General features: G+C 36.0%; 1 protein-coding gene across 1 annotated transcript; it reads right to left on the bottom strand.

Moving 5' to 3' along the window:
• Positions 1–3,112: 3,112 nt before the first annotated feature.
• On the bottom strand, positions 3,113–4,014 carry LOC127903098 (uncharacterized). Its single transcript, XM_052443760.1, has 2 exons — positions 3,234–4,014; positions 3,113–3,150 (listed from the first exon to the last, which is right to left on the bottom strand). The coding sequence occupies exons 1-2, from the start codon at positions 4,012–4,014 to the stop codon at positions 3,113–3,115; spliced, it is 819 nt and encodes a 272-aa protein (XP_052299720.1).
• Between the last annotated feature and the right edge of the window lie 16,940 nt (positions 4,015–20,954).

Here is a 20,954-nt window from a genome sequence, read left to right as displayed (position 1 = left end):
GGCGTTATCTGGATTAAGGAGGTGGTCCAGAGTGGGAGAAATGGGGAGGATTAACTTGGTGGCATAAAGGACTGTTAGGCACCAGGTGTACCATAATACGTCTTCAGTGGTGTCTTTGGTCGGATCAAGGGTTAAACCTGTAAGGAACAGATTTTCTGGGTGGAAAGTGGAAAAAGGAAAAGGGTCGGTGACAAGGTAGGCTTTCATGAAAAAGCGAAAGAGAGCTTTCTTAGCAAATTCTTGGATGGCGAAAACAGAAGAGAAGGTTTTGTTGAAGGGAAAAGTTTTCTTGGTAAGAGCTTCTGAGGGTAGTGAGGTAGCCATGGAGATAATTGGAAAATGGTAGGTGGTGGAAAACAGGGTGAGAGGGTCTTGTGGTTTGGAGAGTCTGGAGAGCATATCAGGGATGAGGTTCTGGGATCCCTTTATATGCTTGACTGAAAAGTCATATTTGGAAAACCAATCTTTTAATCTGAGTAACATTTTTTCGGGAACAGTTTTACCTTTGAAATGAAAGATATTGGGGAAGGCTGAGCTGTCCATTCGGATGAGAAAATGGTGTCCAATCAGATGATACTCAAACTTTTTGATGCCATTCTTTACCGCTAAGATTTCTTTAAACACGCTATGGTAGTGCTTCTGTGTTTCAGAAAAATGTCCACTAGCGTAAGCGATAAAGTGTTCCTTGTCATTGAGTTCTTCGAGGAGGATGGCACCCCATGATTCATCACTTGCGTCTGTCTGTAATATGCGCTTGCCATCAGTAATCAACTTTAAAGGAGGCGGATTTTGCGCAATCTGCTTGAGAGTAGTGACAGCACGTGTGTGGTCAGCATTCCACTCTGGGGGCTGCTTTTTCAATAAAGCTGAGAGATGATGAGTGTGATGGTCCACATGTGGGAGGAAATCACGGATGTAATTGATAATGCCGAGAAACTGTTGGATTTGCCTTTTGGAAAGTTGCTGATCTGGAAAGTGAAGCAATTCTTGGGCAATGTGCTTTCCTGGCTGGTAGTGTCCATCTTTAATGATCATACCAAGGAATTCAATATTATCTGTAGCAATGGTGCTTTTCTTGGCCGATAACATGATTCCATGACTTTGGATAATATCATAGAATTGGGACAATAGGTTGCGATGTTCTTCATGCGATCCTGAAAAAAGTAAGATATCATCAATGTAAATCAATGCATGATGCAAAATGGGCTGGAAGATTTGGACCATGGATTTTTGGAAAATGGAGGGGGCAGTTTTGAGACCAAAGGGTAGGACGGTCCATTGGAAATGGGCATTGGGAATACAAAAAGCGGTTTTGTAACGTTCGGAGGGTTCAATGCCGAGTTGCCAAAAACCAGATTTTAAATCAAATTTGGAAAAGATCTGGGCATTTTTGAGAAAAGTAAACATGCTTTGTCTGCGGGGTAATGGAAACTTGTCATCTTGTAAAAACATGTTTAGGGGCTGATAATCAATGACTAGGCGTTTCTTTCCTCGGACAATTTCAGAATGTTTTTCAACATAAAAGGCTTGGCAAGCCCATTGGGAACTTGTGGGCTCAATTAAACCTTGGGCTAACAATTGTGAACATTCTTGTTGGGCTAGGAGTAAGTCAGAAGGACTCATTCCTGGATGGGTAGCTTTAGTTGGGTTAATGTCTTCATTGAGTTTGAAGGGTAACTTAATGAAGAAAGACTTATTTTTCCACAATGGATTTGGATGGGTGAACTCAGAATGGGACTCTGGACAGAAACTCAAAAGTTTGGTTGAAATATCCTGGTAAGACTGGGGAGTTTCAGACAAATTGTAGAGTTTCAGAATGTTTGTGAATGGTTTGAACATGGACTTGACTCGGATTCCAGTGGGAATGATTTGGAGGTGTTTGATTTGGTGAAGGATGTCAAATCCTAACAAGATATCCTTATTAGGAAGAGTGGAACCAATAACCTTGGTCCAAATGACACAGTTTGGGAAGATTTGAATACCAATGGATTTTTTGGTAATCAAAGAGGTGGTGAAGAGTTTGCCATTGACAGCTTTGAAATGTTCTTCAGACTGGGTCCAATATTCTGGTGGAAGAATATGGGGGTTCAACATGCTTCGTTGGGCACCAGTATCTATAAGACCAATTGCTGGAATGGGCCTTTGGAATTTTGAGGGCAAGATCTGGAGTTTGATGGATGGGATAGGAACTGTAGTATCAAGGGAGAGTAACTGTTGGTGGAAAATCACTTGAGACTGGTCACTATCGGAGTCAGAGGAATTTTGTAGTGCGAACACTGTTTCATCGTTGGGTTCATCTTGTTCAGAGAAATAGAATTCCAATTCATCTTTGGCAGGAGAGTAGTCTGTGGTTGCTTGAAGATGTTCAACCAACCGGATGGCCTTTTCTCTTTTGTTGGGACAATCTTTGGCATAATGGCCTTTTCTCTTGCAGATGAAACATCTGCTTGATTGCTTTCGTTTGAATTCTCTGGAGGAGGAAGATTTCTTTCTGAAGAACCGGTAGGGCTTTCGGGATCTGCGAGGTTTGGATGAAAAGTCTGGAGTTTTGAATTTCCGAAAATGCCGTTTTTTCTTTGAACTGCAATCGCAATCCTTTTTCTTGTGGCATTTGATCTGTAAATAAGGCTTTTTGCAAGCACTGCGGAAAGGTTCTTTGTCTTTCAACAGTTCTTTGAAAAACTGTTTTTGCTCGCAAAGTTTGTCAAGGCAGGTTTTGGCAAGCTGGAAGATTTTGCCAAGGGAGATGTTGTCTAGGGAAAGATTGGATGCTGTAAGTTGTCTCTGGATGTCAGGTTGGAGTTCTTCGGGGAGGGAAGCCAGAAAGACATGCTTTAATGTCGGCTCATTGAATCCATTAAGCTTATAGAACAGCAGGGACATTCGCTTATAATGGAAGTCAAGATCCTTAGCATTGAGGGAGCAGCATTTCATGTTGAGGTAGTCTCGTCTGGCAGCTTCAAAGACTGCAGAAGGGTCGCCAAGGAATTGATCATGAAGTACAGCAAGAGCACTTGAAACTTCTGGAAGGTCAACAAACTGTAACTGGCGATATTGTCCTAACGAATCAAACCAATCTCTTAGAGCACCCGTAAAACGAGTAGCAAATTCTCTAAGGACTGATTGAGTTGTTGCTCCTGTTCTTAGCATCTGTAGATCAATCCAGGCAGACATTTCATTGAGTCGGTCACGCCATTTATGAGATGGAAGATCATCAAATGTGAACCATGGACCATTTGACGATTTTTGACTAGGTGGATTGGGCTGGGCTGGAGAAGGTTGGTTTGTGGCAGAAGATTCAGGCATTTCGTCTTCAACTTCGGAGGGAATATCAACATATGGTTCTGTATGAGAGGTTTGGCCTTGATCAGGTTGAGCCATCAGGATTTTGGTAATATCAGCATAGGACTTTTCAGAGTCACTGGTGGATGCTGAAGATTCTGAGTCGGTTTCGGTATGGCTATCTGAAACAGCTAGATTTGAATCAGAAGTTGGATCGTCAGTAGATGAATGGATGACTGCGTGAGCAGTAAATTGGTTCATGGGTTCTTTATCTTTTGATTGGGCAGGGACTGATAAAGGAGCTGGTGGTGAGGTCGGTGTAAAAGTAGGAGATGGTTGGCCAGGGATGGTCAGAGAGGAAGGATGAAGAGGGGGAGGTCGAGGCTGCGGTCTAGGTTTGGGTTTAGGTTTAGGTGGCGGTGGCAAAGGATGGTCTCTGAAAAGAGTATGAGTCATGCCAAATAACTTGGAAGGGTCATATTGTTTAATAGGAGAGAGCATAGAGGCAAAAGGATGGTAAGTTGGACCGATAGAAGGAATAGGAGGTGAACTGGTGAAAAGGGTAGGTCTCTGTTTTTCAGATTCAATCTGAGCAAGTTCAGCTTTTAATCGCCTGATTTCCCTTTCCTTTTGGTCAAATTCGGGACCATTGTATCTGTGGGCTAGCATGGCTCGTAACTCTGAATCGAGTTGGCCAATTCTGGACTGGAGATTTTGGTGGATCTGCTGCATCTGTGCAGAGATGGAGTCAACCTTTGTCTCAAGCTGTTCAGTTCGTAAACTGATTTTCTCAACTTTGGAATTGATATTGACCAAAGTATCATTCTGTGCTCTAGCATTTTGGGTTTGCCAGTTGAGGACTGATTCAAAAGGTTTGGGAGGTTCTAGGTGGCCAGATGAGGTAATTGGTGAAGGGACAAAGGGTTTGGACACAACATTTCGTTGAGAATCTGTGTGGGTGTCTAAAGAAGGAAAAGAGGAAGAATAGTCGGATGAAGTAGATGAGAACATCATACAAGCCAGTGGTGGTGTGGGATTTGAGATTGGTGATGGAATCTCAGATTTGCAATGCTTTGCAATCCATGTGAGTTCTTTTCGGTAGATGGGTAATGGAGCCGGTGGAGGTGGAGGATCTGATGGTGGTTTAGGGTCATAGTGGTGACATGGGACAGGAGGTTTTTTCTTTTTGGGTTTCTTTTTCCTTGTGGGTGCATAATCATCGTCTTCTTCCCAATCATCCCAGCAGGGACAATTTGGGTCACACATGCCGGAACCAGGGGCATCCCATAGGAAATGGCCATTGTGTTTGGCTGGATAAACAGGGTAGCCTTGAGAATTAAACCCTGTAATGGGCAGATCTTCCTGCGCTGTCTGAACAGCTGTGATCATTGAAGAATAGGTAAAGGAGAGCCTAGGAGGCTCTTGTGGAGCACTGGGAGGTGGTTTAAAAGTCATTCTGACTGTTCCATCTTGTCGTCTTTCAAACATGCTTTCAGAGGTCTGAATTGGAGCTGTATTGTTATGGAACTGTTCATAGTTGGAGATCCATTCAAGAGGCATAAGCTTGATGAGCTCATGACGGGGAATTTGTCGGGGAATCTGGATGATTGTCGGGATCTGGTCAGATTCTGCTAACACCATGAGGGTGTCAGAGTGGTGTTCTGGAGCGGGTAGATCTAAGGCATGATTTTGAAGCCTGTAGACCAGTTGGTGATGTAAAGTGGCAATTTTTGCAGAAGAAATTTGTTCAGCACCTTGAATTTGAACTTGGACTTTCAAGGTTGTGGGCAAATTTGGATCTTGGAGAGAAAGATTAAAATTGGGATAGAAAGTGAGTAAAACACTTCCTGCATGAAGGGTTGTGAGGACAGTACCGATAACAGCATCTTGGTACTGTTTAAACCGGGTATCAAGCATAGCAAGTCGAGCGGTAACCGGTAATCCTTTTCTCCCATGAAGGGTAAGGATTAATCTGATGCCGCCAAGATGGAGATGAGTATAACCTTCTCGTTTCCAGTTGGAGAGCAACTCGGAGGGAATCTCCAGAGTGACATATTGCTCAGCAGAGGTGGCTTGAAGAGCACACTGATCCAGGCGGGAAGACTGGATGTATTCTTTAGGGTGAGGGCGTCTGGTAGAGATAAGGGTGCGGATACTGCGGGTAAAGGAGCTGGGTCGTTTATACAACTGATAAGGGCTGAGGAGAGGGTAAGAAGATTCACTGATTTGGGCGGATTCAGGGATGTAGGAGTATTCTACAAGATTTTCAATTTTATTAGTAGTATGAGAAGTGCAAGATTTCGGTAAAGAAAGAGTGGAAGAAAGAGTAACAGGAGGGGAAGAGGAAGTGGATGCCATGAAGGAGAAGTTCTCTCTGCGCCTGAAGTTCTAGAGATCAAAATAGAAAAAGCCTTAAATTATACCATTTTGGGCAAGAAATCGTGAATTTAGAAAACATGAAATTTTCAAGGATGGGTATGGCTCTGATAGAAGTTTGAAAGAAATAAACTCGTGTTTTTCTCTTACACCATGAATCCCTAAAACTCTTCTCTCTCTCTGCAAATGAAGTCCTAAGAAAGACAAAGAATAAAGAATTAAATTTGTTCATTTTGAAAACCTAAGGAAGTATGCTCTGCACTTGCCTTTTCTAAGGATCCTGTGCATCAGAAAACTTTTGATCATTTCTTATCTGGTTTGGTACCCTGTTTTAGACTAAAGGAAAGTCTGTTTTGGGTTGTATAACCTGAGAAAAATGTTTTAAAGGTTTTTGATTACAGAGGTATATCGGCTGGAAACCCGAGCTTGCGGACTACTGGTCCAAAGAACAGTTTTAACTACATGTAGGAGTATTCTACCGTTAGAACTTTGTTGACATCATAAGGGTAAAATTATCATTTCACAACGACACAGTAGTGGAAAGGTGCAAAACAATATAACTTCAAGTGAATTTCAACAAAAAAAAAATTAAGAATTGTATATTTTTAAAAAAATACGAAAAAAAAGTGGTCGGTGGATAATTTATCTTTTACATTTGAGGGTAAAAAAGTCATTTACATAATATTCCGTTAGTTTTCTTGGTCTCCAAACAGAAGTGGAAAAGCGAAAAGAAATGTAACTTCAGGTCAATTCCAGCAAAAAAAAATTGTGCATTTTTGAAAAAAATTGAAAAAAAAACAGGTGGACAGTGGATAATTTTCCTAAAGGGAATGATATAAAGAGTAAAAATACAAAAAGATTTACGTGGTTCAGCGTTTGACCTACGTCCACGGGAGTCAAGAGAGCAAATTCACTATAAAATAATGATTACAGCGGAGTTTTTATTTCTTGCTAATTTTTTTTCCTTGCCCATTCATCTTTGGAGCTCTCTATTTATAATACAAATTTTCAATATCCTAAGTCTTTACTATTCGTAATTTTTATCGACTTTCCCTACTTAGTTAGAATTTTATTTTAAATCTATTTTTGTCTCCTTCTCAAAGTAGGTTTCGAGACTTCTAGATTAATTAGAGTTTTGCTTCCTTGTGTGCTGCAGGCCGTTTTTTTTTATTTGTTGGTCTCCTGGTTCACTTTTGACTTTTCTTAGTTCCTGGTTCCTGATTCTTGGTTCTTAGACTTTTGTCTTTTTTTTTTTACTTTTCTTAGTTCCTGGTTCTTGACTTTTGTCTCTTTCTTTGCTCGTGCCCCAACTTCATGGATTTCATGCTTCATTTTCTCTTCAGCATCAGCTGCCCCCTAGCTCTTTTAGGGCTTTATTATTCAAGCTCAAAAGAGCTACTGCCTTGCTTTTTTATACTTGGTTGTCACCTCTCATACCCATCAATTGGTCTTTTCTCTTTCGTTCAAGAACCAACTTTTTTTTAAAGTCTCGTCCACTCTCTTTTGCTGAGTATTTGCCATTGTTTTTCCTTTTCTCTCTCTCTTTTTTTTTTTATCAACAATGTCATCCAATTCACAAGACTTTTCTGAATCTGAATTTTGTGAATATCCTCTAGAGGAAGATGATTATCAGCCTATAATCAGTCAACTATTCACTGTAAACTTTACCCCTGCTTCATTTTTTCCCTCTTCTATCTCTATTGGTCTCTATTCTGCCTTTACAAAGTGGAGCATAAATGAAGATGTTAACCACATGGGTAAAATGTCACTCGAATCTCTTCGTGTCTTTTACGGCATACCTAGCTCCGTTTCCTTAGAAAGGGTTGGGGAAAATGATAAACCTAGCCATCCTCCTCTCGGCATTGTCACCATACACCCTAATTTTGTTACCCATGGTGTGAGACTCCCTTTTCATCCTTTTCTTAGGTACATGGTTACCAACTTCAAGTGTGTCTCTGCTCAATTAAGTCTAATTGTATGACGTACTATGATAGGCATGTACATCCTTTGAAAATAGAAAAACCTCCCTAGCCCTACTTTCCAACAATTTCAATTTTTTTACCAATTGATGGCCATCCCCAATCCTAATCGGGGCCCTCCTATTAAGGGTTGGTATTACATGCGCACCTGATCTAAGCTTCCTCCTTTAATTATCCAAAAGAAATCTTCTGGAGGGTCTTAGAAAGACTCATGGTTTTTGTTGGTGTAGACTGGGAGTTTAGGGAATTTAGTGATATAAACCTTGAATGCTGGGTTCAAACCCATTTTTGTACCCCAGGTAACTGTTTGGGTACTATTTTGATATACTATCGCGGCGTCACTAACCTCTTTTTTTTTTAACTACTTGGAATACACCTTTTCATATTTCTGGTAATAAGAGAGAGTTGCTGCTGACTGTTCTCAATATTCCATCAGAACAAAAATCTTGGACATATCTTTCCCAACCGAGTTTTTTGTCAATTTTTGGTTTTATCTCCCTTGCAAATCTTGTAGATACTCCTAGAGGTGAGGTTTTGCTCTTTTTCCTTATTTTTTATCACACGAAAACATGTAATTTTTTTTTAGCCATATCTTCGGGGAATGACGGAGCTCGTAAAAATAAGAAGCTTGAAAAGTTTCCTCCTTCTAAGATTAGTAGAAAGTTTTGAGACAGGCTTATCTTTCATGTTGAAGGATCATCTTCCTAGGTTGTTATTCCCAATCATCCTCACTAAGAGACCTTGCCTACTGTTAACATGGCTATGTATCCACCATCTGTCAGCTCTTCTACTACTGCCAACATATCTGCTTCTGCTCCTTTCCTATCAGACTCTAGCCAAGGGACCTTGCCTGCAGTGGAGAGTTTACCTAGCTCTACTTGAGAGGACTCTACCCAGACTTATCTTAATTATTTCAACTAACTTTGGCCCTAGTACGTTTCTTCCAGTGACATGAGGCATATTGAAAATTGTCACCCAACTAACATCATGTTAAATAATATCTGTCAGGTACCTTATGCTTCCTTACTCTTGGTTTTTCAACAAAGTGTCCATCTATTAAAATTTTTATTTATTTCACTACAGCTTTCCTGTGCCATCCAAGTATCCAGAAAAAGAATTAAAAATTTGATGTTAGAAAGGATCACACTAATGGAAACTGGGCGAGCTTCTGAGAGGCGAATTGCTGAGCTAGAGGGAAACTTGGCTGAAGAAAAAGTTTGTGTGGCGCAGCTAAAGGCAAATTATAATAGCCTGAAAAATGAGTATGACAACCTGAGGGCTCAGTCCCAATTTGAGATTCAAGATTTGTCCAATTCCATCAATCAACTTAATTTTCAAATGTCTACGGCCAAAGCTTCGGCTGTGGAGGAATACAAGACTTCTGCTGAGTTTGCCAACATTATTGATGAGGAATTTTGGGGTGCTACCAAGGTGAAAGCATTGATGGAAAATCATTATCCTTACCTTGACTATAGCTTCCTAGAAAATGATGAAGACGAGGATTAATCATGGCATGATGCCCCTTTTTTTTTTATCAAGTTGGTGGGATTATATGATGTTTTATTTCCCACTTCTCTTGTAATGGATTTATGAAGTTATTTTTTTGTCACTTTAATTTTCATGCACTCAGCCTCTCCTGAACTAGTAATTTGCTCAACATGCTTAATTTTTGGGAAGTCCCTTAGAATCGTGAAATTCACTTGACTTTTCTGCACTAGACTTTGAAATTTGCTTTAATTTTCCTTATTTTATTTTTTCTTTTTTGACTTTTTTTGCTTTAACGTTTCTTTTACTTGTTTCATGCACCAAGAAATGTGCTTTATATGATGCTTTTATTTCCCACTTCTCTTGTAATGGATTTATGAAGTTATTTTTTTTGTCACTTCAATTTTCGTGCGCTCAGCCTCTCTTGAACTAGTAATTTGCTCAACATGCTTAACTTTTGGGAAGTCCCTTAGAATCGTGAAATTCACTTGACTTTTTTGCACTAGACTTTGAAATTTGCTTTAATTTTCCTCATTTTAGTTTTTCTTTTTTGACTTTTTTTGCTTTAACGTTTCTTTTACTTGTTTCATGCACCAAGAAATGTGCTTTAACAATTACTTTGGGTGTTTTCAGCATGCTTCAACTTTTCCTGCATGCTTTAACTTTTCTTTTTTGACTTTTCTTGGTTTAACTTTTCTTTTGCTTGTTTCCTGTACTAGGAAACGTACTTTAACAATTACTTTAATTCTTTTCGGCATACTTCAATTTTTCCTGCATGCATTAACTTTTCTTTTTTAACCTTTCTTGTTTAATTTTTCTTTTGCTTGTTTCTTGCATCAGGAAATATGCTTTAATAATTACTTTAACTCTTTTTGGCATGCTTTAACTTTTCTTTTTTGACGTTTCCTGGTTTAACTTTTCTTTTGCTTGTTTCATGCACCAGGAAACATGCTTTAATATTATCTTTAACTCTTTTCGGCATGCTTGAGGAAATTACTTTAACTTTGCCAGGATATTTAATTTAAATTTTCGTGCATGCTTTTAACTTTTCCGAGAAATTGCTTGAAATTTTCTCTTAGCTTTTCTTGTTTTTTTTTGTTAGAACAAGAAACTAAAAAGAAAAACAACGTAGACAGTGAAAGAAAAAATGCCTTTATTAATAAATAACTATAAGTTTGACTGTGAACGGTCATTTGGTAACAACTAAATTTTATAATGGCTTAAAGAGGGCTTTACTATTACTACTGAAAAATTATTAAAGTTTTTTCTAATAGTATATTCTTAAATGCTCTGCATTCCAAGGACGTAGGAGCATGACTCCACTCATATCTTTTATCCTATAAGTTTCAAGACGAACGATTTTTGTTATTTTGTAGAGACCTTCCTATTTAGACCCTAACACTCCAACATTATGCTCTCTGGTGTTCTGAAATATTTTTCTAAGAACTAAGTTCCCAACTCGGAAGCTTATTGAATTTACTTTTGAATTAAAATATCAAGATGCCTTTTGCTTATGCGCTGCAGCTCTAAATCAGACATGTTCTCTTTTTTCTTCTAGTAAGTCAAGATTAAATTTTAGTTGTTCCTCATTTTGCTCTGGCTGAAAGTGTTGCACTCTATATGATGACATCCCTATTTCAACTAGAACCACTGCCTCCGTTTAAATGCTAAGGAATATGGTGTTTCTCCAATTGTTATAGTATGTGTTGTCCTATACGACCACAATACAAATGGGAGCTGATCTGCCCAAGCTCCGTTGTGCTTTTCTAACTTGGTCTTTAGGTGGTGCTTGATTATTTTATTAATAGCCTCTACTTGCCCGTTAGCTTGAAAGTAGGCTAGTGAAGAAAAGAAATTCTTGATTCCAAGACTCTGACATAACCTTTAAAGCAAGAATTGTCAAATTGCTTTCCATTATCTGTAACGATAGCTTGAGGGATTCCAAACCTACATATAATAGATTTCCATACAAAAGTTGTTGTCTTTTGTTCTGTAATTTGTGCCAAAGGTTTTGCTTCCGCCCATTTAGTAAAATAGTCCACTACCACCACGACAAATTTGGTTTGCCCTTTGCCTGTTGGCATTGGACCAATGATGTCTATGCCTCACTGTGCAAACAACCAGGGGCTGGTGACTAGAGTGAGTTGTTCTGGAGGCTGGCGAGGGATATTAGAAAATCTTTGACATTTGTCACACTGCTGGACAAACTTGTATGCATATTCTTTCATTGTAGGCCAAAAGTATCTTTAACGAACTGCTTTTAGAGCTAAAGACCTAGCTCCAGAATGGTTATCACATATTTCCTCATGGATTTCTCTCATCACATAACTTGCTTCTTCATGAGCCAGGCATTGAAGGGAGGGCACCGAGTATCCCCTTTTGTATAACACATCCTTTAGAATCACGTATCATGCTGACCTCAGTCTTATCCTTCTTGCTTCTTGTTTATTGTCTGTAACCTTTTATTTTTTAGATAATTGATGATGGGGTCCATCCAACTCCTACTTATGGCAATGAGACTGACTTTACCACTCTCATTTTCATTAATACTTGGACTCGATAAAAATTCCATAGAAATAAGTCTGGTCAGGCTTGTGTCAGTAGCTAAAGCTAACCTGGCAAGAGCATCTGCTTTACTATTTTCTTCCCTTGAAATTTGTGTTATAATGTATTCCACAAAACTTTCGAGCAGATCCTTAACTTTCCCAAGATATTCCATCATTTTATCTTTTTTCACCTAGTATTATGATTTAACTTGGTTCACAATCAATTGTAAATCACTATATATTTCCAGCGTTTCTGCCCTTATTTCTTTTGCCCATCTAAGTCCAGCGAGTAGTGCTTCATATTCAGCTTCATTGTTGAAGGCTTGGAATCCAAATTGGAAGGTAAAACTTAATTTAGTATTTTATGGAGTCACTAAAATTAGTCTTGTCCCACTTCCTTGTTGATTTGATGAACCATCCACATACAACTTCCAGATCGACAAAGCTCCAGAGTTAATTCTTTCATTTTTTAGTCGATTACTGGTAAATTCTGCCACAAAATCTGCAACAACTTGTCCCTTGATTGTTGTTCTAAGCTGATACTGAATATCATGCTCTCTCAATTATATTGCCCATTGGACTAATTTTTCAGATGCTTCTGGTTTTCGCATGACCTGTTTAAGGGGTTGATTTGTCAGCACCACTGTTGTGTAGGCTTGAAAATAGGGCCTTAATTTCCTAGCAGAGGTCACCAATACCAGGGCCATTTTTTCTATCATCAGATATCTCGTCTCAGCATCTAACAGTGCATGGCTCATGTAATAAATAGGTTTTTGCACTCTATCTTCCTCTCTTATTAATATTAAACTCACTACTAAGTCCGACACAGCTAGGTAAATGTACAAGTTTTCCCCTGGCACCGGTTTTGAAAGAATTGGTGGGCTACCTATGTACTTTTTCAATTCCTATAATGTTTTCTCACATTCATTTGTCCATACTAGATTCTTTCCTCCACGGAGAGTTTTAAAGAATGGCAAGCATTTATTTATTGCTCGCGAAATAAAGCAACTCATGGTAGCAACCTTCCATGTTAATCTTTGGAACTCCTTTATCGTCTTTGGTAACTCCATATCCAAGAGAGCTTGAATTGTTTCTAGATTAGCTTCGATTCCTCGTTGACTGACCATAAAACCTAGGAATTTTCTGAAAGAGACTCCAAAAGCACATTTACTTGGATTAAGTTTCATATTAACATGTTTCAAAATTTTGAAAGCTTCCTCTAGGTCTGCAATGTGATTTTCCATTTTCTTACTTTTAACAAGCATGTCATCTACATAAACCTCAATTTCCTTCCAATCTGTCCAACAAATATCTTGTTGACTAACCGTTGATAAGTTGCTCCAACATTTTTCAACCCAAAAGGCATTACATTATAACAATATAAGCTTTTATTTGTGATAAATGTTGTTTTCTCTCTATCTGAATAATGCATTTGAATTTGGTTGTAACCCGAGTACGCATCCATAAACGTGAGTAATTCATGCCCAACAGTTGCATCAACTAGCTGGTCGATCTGGGCTAAGAAAAGCTGTCATTGGGGCACGCTTTGTTCAAGTCAATAAAGTCTATGCAAATTCTCCACTTTCCATTTGGTTTTTTAACCATTACTACATTAGCTAGCCAGGTGGGGTAATGCACTTCTCTAATAAATCCCGGTTTTAGCAGTTTATCAACTTCCTCAGTAATTGCTTCATACCTTTCTAGATTAAAGGACCTTTTTTTTGTCTTACTGGTTTGAAATCAGGATTAACATTCAATCGATGAGTTGTTACTTCAGGATTTATTTCAAACATGTCTTCATGGGACCATGCGAATAGGCTAGAATATGCTCTAAGGAAATTTTTAATTTGTGCACGTAGCTCTGAAGTCAACGACTGGCCAACTCGGGTACACTTACTTTCATCTCCCTGTTGCAGCTGAACTGTGTCTAATTCTTCTACTGGAGAACCCCTTTGCCCACTTTTTTCCTCGCTTGGGTCAAGTATAATCTATAGGTTTTCATGTCTGTCCATCCTGCCTCTCAAAGCTGTAGCGTAGCATCTTTTGGACTCCTCTTGATCAGCTCTTAAGACTCCACCTCCTCCTTCTGTTGGAAATTTTATCATCAAATGGTAAGTTGAAGTTACCGCTTGGAACATGTTTAAAACGAGTCTCCCCAAAATGACATTGTAAACCGACAGATGTTTCACTACTAAGAAATTTATCATTTTAGTAACTTGGTGGGGTGGTTCCCCTATTGTCACTGGTAACTCTATGCTACCCAAAGGGATCAAAGATTCTCCTCCAAAACCAATTAAATGTGTGTGTATTGGTTTTAATTTCTCTTTTCCAATCTCCATTTTATCAAATGCTGCTACATACAGAATATTTGCCGAACTTTCATTGTCTCAAAACTCTATAGACTTTCCTATTCGCTAAGATTATGGAGATGACCAGGGCATCATCATGGGGCTGATGTATTTCTCTTGCTTCTTCATCTGTAATGTGATGGTATTATATCTTATTTTGGCTTCTTTTTTAGGTCTGTTGGCTAAATCTACAAGGAAAACTCCTGGTGTGTTTCTGGCCTCTCTAATGTGAGCTTTTCGAGCCCTATTAGAATCTCATCCACCTGTTGGTCAGCTAAATATAGTCCTTATAGGTGTGCCACCCGCAATGTCTTGGCCTTTTGTTTGCACAGCTGCAGATAATGCTATTTTCTGTGGAACATGAGACAGCTCCTCCATTTTTCCACCATCTTTCCTCACAAATTCTTTAAGATATCCTCTTTGGATCAAGGATTCTATTTCTTCCTTTAGATCAAAACAATCTTCTATGTTGTGGCCATGATCTCGGTGGTATCAGTAATATTTACTTCTATCCCTTCGATTGGGTGTTGTCTTGATATCTTTGGGCTTTCGCAGTAAATCTAAGTTTCTAATTTGCATCATTACTTGCTCTTTGGGTGCGGAATTCTTGGACCTTTGTTTTTTGGCCTACTCACTTTTTCTTTATTCTCAATTTGTTCCTCTTTTCTCCCACTCTTTGTGAATCTAAATTAGTCCCCTTTTTCGTATTAGTTAATTAATCTGCATTTGAATACTTTTGGGCTCTTAATAATAGCTTTGTGAAAGTTCTTGGTGGATTTTTTGCGAGCGAGTAATGAAATTTTCCCGGTTGCAATCCTGCCATAATGGCAGTCAAGGCCACTGCATCACTATATTTTTCTACCCTTATAGTTTCTTTGTTGAATCGAGTAATGTAATCTTTTAGCGACTTATCCTTCCCTTATTTAACCGAACAAAGATGAGTTGGTGGAAGTTGATGGCATCTGGCCCCAACAAATTGGCTAATAAATATTTGACTTAGCTGGGCAAATGAGAAAATTAATCGTAGTCTTAGCTTTCTATACTACCTTCGCGCTGCTTCTGTAAGTGTCAGTGAGAAAGCCCTATATATGGCTGAGATAAAATCAAGAGCAAGCTGAGATCCAAATGATTAGCCATTTAGAAATTTGTTTGGGACCTTTTAGATTTAATAAATGGCTACATTGGAGTTCACCTCCTGATGGAGTTTTCAAATTAGATATCGATGGCTTTAGAAAAAGCTCAAGCATTGCTGAGACATGGGTCTTAATTCAAAACAACAATGGTGAGTGGGTGACAGGTTTCAACATTAATCTTGGTGTGTGCTTAGTGACATTGGCTAAATTACGGGGAATTTATCAAGGGCTTTTTGTCACGGGATGAGTGTTTTTGCACAACGAACCCGTGCGGCACTTAGACAACTCTTGGCAAAAGTTGATAAGTAAGCCTTTGAGCTTCTCGACTAGTTAATTCTAGAGGTTTTCAAAATAGCTAGAGAGAAGAGAGCAATTAAGCCGAAAACAAAAAATTGTATTACTCACAAAGTGTTTACAAGAGTGCTTAAGTTTCTTGTTCTTAGCTTGATACTCAAATGTCAAATGTCATGCCCTATTTATGGGGAAGCTTGCCAAGCTCTAGAATTCTAGAGAATTCTATCAACTTACCTAAATATCTAAGATATTTACAAGTGCTACAAAAGTGTGAAAAATTCTAGATATGTATAAGCTTGAATTGTGCTAGAGTTTGCTAGAAAATTCTAGAATCGGGCCAAGCTAGCACTCTTGCTCAATGTTTGGGCTCTTAGCCTAAATTCCTAGGCACTTGGGCTAGAACTTTGGGCGGTCCGCAACATTTTGCTAGCTTGGGAGGTTGGCATTCATGATATTTATAAATTGATAGTGCTTGCGCAATTCAAATGATGGCCAAGGGATGTAATTCTGTTAATGCTTGTTATCCTTTTATTCGTAGTACAAAGGAACTTATGGATCGAGAATGGCGGGTGGCTTTGAATCATATTTAGAAGGAGTCGAACTTTGCTGCGGATTTTATGCCTTGTCATGCTCTCAAGCTTCCTTTCGGAATCCACAGTTTTGCTTCTCTCCTTATTAGGGTGGCTTTATATGATGGCTTAAGGGTCTTGATCTCTCGCCATGTGATTGCTTAGCTTGTTTAGGCTCTTTAATGTACCAAAAAATATGGGATAATAGGTCAATGGTCAAAGGTGTTTGAAATCGGAACGATAGATTCTCATCTTTAGTTGGCTATAATAATTCCTGGTCATTCTACTGGTTGTAAATTTTATCTATTTTTATTTAATTAATTTTGTACTTGAAAAAGTATTAAAAAAATATGACAGAGAAAAATGTACAAATAATTATCATAAAGATAGTGGAATGCTGCAAAATATTTGAAAAAAATTAAATTCAAAGAAAACATTAAAAAAACTATTTCATAACTAAATTCCAAATAATTTGGTTAATTACCAACATGGAGTAGGGTAATTGTTCCAAGTTCATTTATTATGTTTTTTATTTTGGTTATAATTTTTCATTTATAGCAAATATTTGACTTTTTTTTTCTTTTTTATAATTTCTACTACTATCGTTACAATAATTTGACTTAGATTCCAAGTCACGATCTATAATTTCTGTTATCGTTCAATGAATTTCTAATTTTAGTAAAACTTTCTCTATTACTAGTTATAATGTTTCAACTAATTTTTTAACTAGTTTTTTTGTTACATGTTCCAATTAACAATGTAACATTCCAATGAAATGGGTTAGATTCCAAGTTTATATTATAGACTTTTATATTTGATCAGAATTGTTCCTACATTTCGTTAAATTTTATTATTTTATGGCTCTATTGTTTCACCTAATAGTTCCACTAGCTTTATGTTGAGTATTCTAACTAAATGGGTAATATTACAGTATTATGGTTTGGTCAACAAATATGCTTTTAGATTCTTTTTTCGGTTTTTGTAATTTATTCCTACATTTCATTATCCTTTTTCATCTTGTGGTTCTAATATTTCTACTAGTTTTGTACTAAGTATTCCGACTAACTAGATAACATTTAAATACTCTAAGTTAGCTACCAAATATGGTTTATATATATTTTTACCTTTGATTTATTCCTATAATTCATTAAAAATTCTCAATTTATGGGTCTAATGTTCCACCTAATAATTCCACTAGCTTTATGTTAAATATTCTGACTAATTAGGCAATATTCCAACCACATATTATTTTTAATTTTTTTGGTTAGGTTTGAGTTCTATATTCATTACGCTTTCGTGTTTTGTAGTTCTAATGTTTCATCTAATAGTCTCAATAGTTTTGTGTTGAGTATTCTGACTAATTAGGTAATATTTCAATATTATGAGTTAGATATTACTATAATTCATTGAACTTTCTAAATTAATGATTTTGATGTTTTACCTAATAGTTCCACTAGATTTGTGTCAAGTATTCTGACTATGATATCCAATTTTATAGGCTAAATAACACATATACTCTACAATTTTTTTTTTTGTTTTGGTTTGGTTTGTTCCTACGTTTCATTAACTTTCTCGTTTTATGATTCTAATAGTTTTATGTTAATTATTTCGATTAAGTAGATAACATTTTAATATTATGAGTTAGATACCAAATATGCTTTATAGAAAATATTTTTTTAATTAGATTTTTTGTATAGTTCATTAAAATTTCTCAATTTATGATTTTGTTGTTTCATCTATTAGTTTTGCTAGTTTGTCTTAAAGATTTCTACTAACTAGGTAATATTCCAATATTATAGGTTATATAGCACATGCTTTACAGTTTTTTTTTAATTAAACATTCTCGTTTTATGGTCCTAACACTTCACTTAATAGTTTTATTAGTTTTGTATTGAGTATTCTGATAAAAGTGGCATTTGCTTTTTTGTCTGAAATTTGAATAGATCTAAATTAGTTTGAATTTTGAATAAAACTAAATATTTGAGTTTGAATGATTTTTTTTTTGTCTAAATTGCTACAAATAAATATTAAGTTGTTTTTTTTAACTTAAAATTTGAAAACTAATATTTTCATGTTTAGGCCCTTACAAATTATAAATGTAAAATAAATAATAAGTATTTCAAAGAATATAAATAAGAAAATATATTATTATAACATAAATTATGTTCAATTCAATACATCCTTTATTATTCTAAATTAGTACACGTTAATCAATTTTATTGTAATTTATGATATTTATATATTAAAAATATTCATAAAAAGTTATGAAAATAAATAATGCTCAATCCCACAGATAAACATACTAGTAATTCATTCATTTTTATACTTGAGAGACTCAAGAGCGAAAGTTGATATGACCCTTATTTTGTGTTAAACAAATGTAATTTTACAAAATAAAAATTAATAGAATATATAGTAAATATGACTTTCAAATAATAATTTTAACAAAAATAATAAAGATATCATAGAATTTCATTATAAAAATAATAGATCAAATCAACTTAATTTTTAAAGCACAATAATTAACGTTTATTGAACACTTTAAAAATATAACTTTTAAATTATAATTATCCAATAATAATATCAAATGGCGCCACTTTTGCTCGAAATATATGGTGGAAAGATATCGTAGAAATGGAATTGGTTTAACTTTGAAGAAGCAAATAAAATAATGAAAGAAAATGGCTTTTACCCTAATGTGTCCAATGTCCACATACGGAAGCCTTGCAAACGGGATTCCATTGGCTAGAAAACCAGGAGAAGCACTTTTACTTTGGAAAGAAATCGAGGAAAGGTGTAACGCCACAAATTCCCATACATATTAAATTATGGAAATTGGGCTTTCATTGAGAATTATGGGTGGCCTATAACCCTTATTAAGAAAGGGGTACTAATTAAATAGATGTTATTTATGAGATAATTTTGGAAAAGAGTTATTTTTCCTTATTAAATAGGGTTTTTTAAGATTCCCTATAAATGCATAATTTTTCCCCTTCCATAACCCTAAGTTCACAACGTTTATTCTTCTTCTTTGCTGCTCTTTACGCTCCTACCCAAATCTTAGGATTCAAACCTTTGTTTAGGAGAGAATCAAAGCGACGGGTAAGTTATTCTCCATGTTCTCAACATATTTCTAATCACTCTATCTAGCTAGGGTTTATATTGGCACGATTCTAGAAGGTTATAGATCTTAATGCATGATTTAGAATATATTTAGGCTTTGCTTAAGGTTTTGATTTATTATGAGTTTAGTTAATCAATCCTTGACGTATTAAGCACAGGATAATTCTGGACAGCATGAGTATCTCGAATTTAAAGCTATATTTTCTGAACGAATTTTCTTATAAAATTTATATTTCTTGATTAAATTTTATTTCATTAAATTCGACTTCGTTTTCAATTTTATACGTATTTTGGAAGTAGAAACTACTGCACTGGAAAACTGCGATTCCAGTATTGTCATCAGATTCACAAGACTATTTGTACCACCAAATGAACTCGGAAAATTCTGAAAGTTTATATGTATGTTAATATATGTGTCTAGGATTCCCAATTTTAATTTCATAATTGTCTGATTAGTATTTTATTTTATAAAAATCACGGAACCAATTCTGTTTAGTTTAGATTATGTGAAAACAGTTTCAAATTTGCTGGGAAGTAAATAGTTTTTAAAATGTTTTTGATATCGGATCCTTTTGTAAATTTTACATGGGGTACTCATGGATGTCCAGAATAGTTCCATAGAATATTATATCATTATGAGTTTTAGATTAAGAGTTACAATTCTGAGAATCAGACCTGTACGGGTATGAATTAGAAAATCAAATTCTTAGCATAAGTTATTGATTGTCATATCTTGTATTTGTTTAAGGTATTGAAGGTGATTGAGGCTCTTAGAAGCTTAGAGGCGTGTTTATTCATTCATTTCTCGAGGTAAGTAACTTCATTCCTAATGTACTGGATATATATAAGTATTTTGATATTATTATTATAAATATAAATGTTTTGATACTACATAAAGGATTAATTGATTTTGATAACAAAATTAGTTTTATGTAAATGTTTTCAAACCTAAATTGTTTTTAACAAAGTATTTTATAAATTCTTTTTAATATGTAAATGATTTTATGACATGACAACCTTTTATGATATTATCTTTAAAATGTTATGCAAGCCTAAATTATTGATATGAACTTTTATGAAACTGATACGAATGTTTTGAACCTATGTTTGATTTCAATTATTGATGACTGTATGAGATTCTTAATGTTTTGGCTCATTGTCCATAGTTATTCTGATTCTGATCGTAATATACGATACATCTATCTGGACCAGTACTAGGTTTCTGTTTGAGTGTGCACACGATATTCTGATTTTGGCCGGGTCACCGGGACTATAGGTGACACTAAGTGACAAGAGCTAACCTTTTGTTTTCTGTATACGTATTATATGATTTGCTTCGTAAGTAAATATGCTTTTGAATATTCTGAATTATTAAGAATTTATGTTATATTATCGTGATATATCGTTTTATGAAATTTATGGATTATGATATATGTTTTAAACAAAAGAAGGCTTGCAATATTTTTGTATCGATAGGCCTAGTACGTTAGAAATGGCTTTACTTACCGAGTTGACGGCTCACCCCTCGTCATTACTTTTTGCAGATTAAGTTTCTTTGAGAGGGGCGCTTAGTTTTGGAGTTAGTAATTTTCTGTTTCCGTTGCTATTCGAATAAGAGGAGGAATAGACTCGTGTTTCTATTTAGTTATTTCTATTATGAACGTGTAATTTGGAGTTTGAGACTTTTGTTATTATTTTTATGTCCTTGAGAGAGATTAATTAGTATTAGACGTTTGAATTTGTGGATTTATTTGAATAACAATTGGAGGTATTTCAGTTTGAAACTTATGAATAAAGATTATGATTTGTGAGTAACCTC

The sequence above is a fragment of the Citrus sinensis genome, chromosome 6, assembly GCF_022201045.2.
Source record: "Citrus sinensis cultivar Valencia sweet orange chromosome 6, DVS_A1.0, whole genome shotgun sequence".
Lineage (NCBI taxonomy): Eukaryota > Viridiplantae > Streptophyta > Magnoliopsida > Sapindales > Rutaceae > Citrus > Citrus sinensis.
The sequence above is the reverse complement of the archived record's forward strand: the minus strand, read 5'-3'. Positions and strand labels throughout refer to the sequence as shown.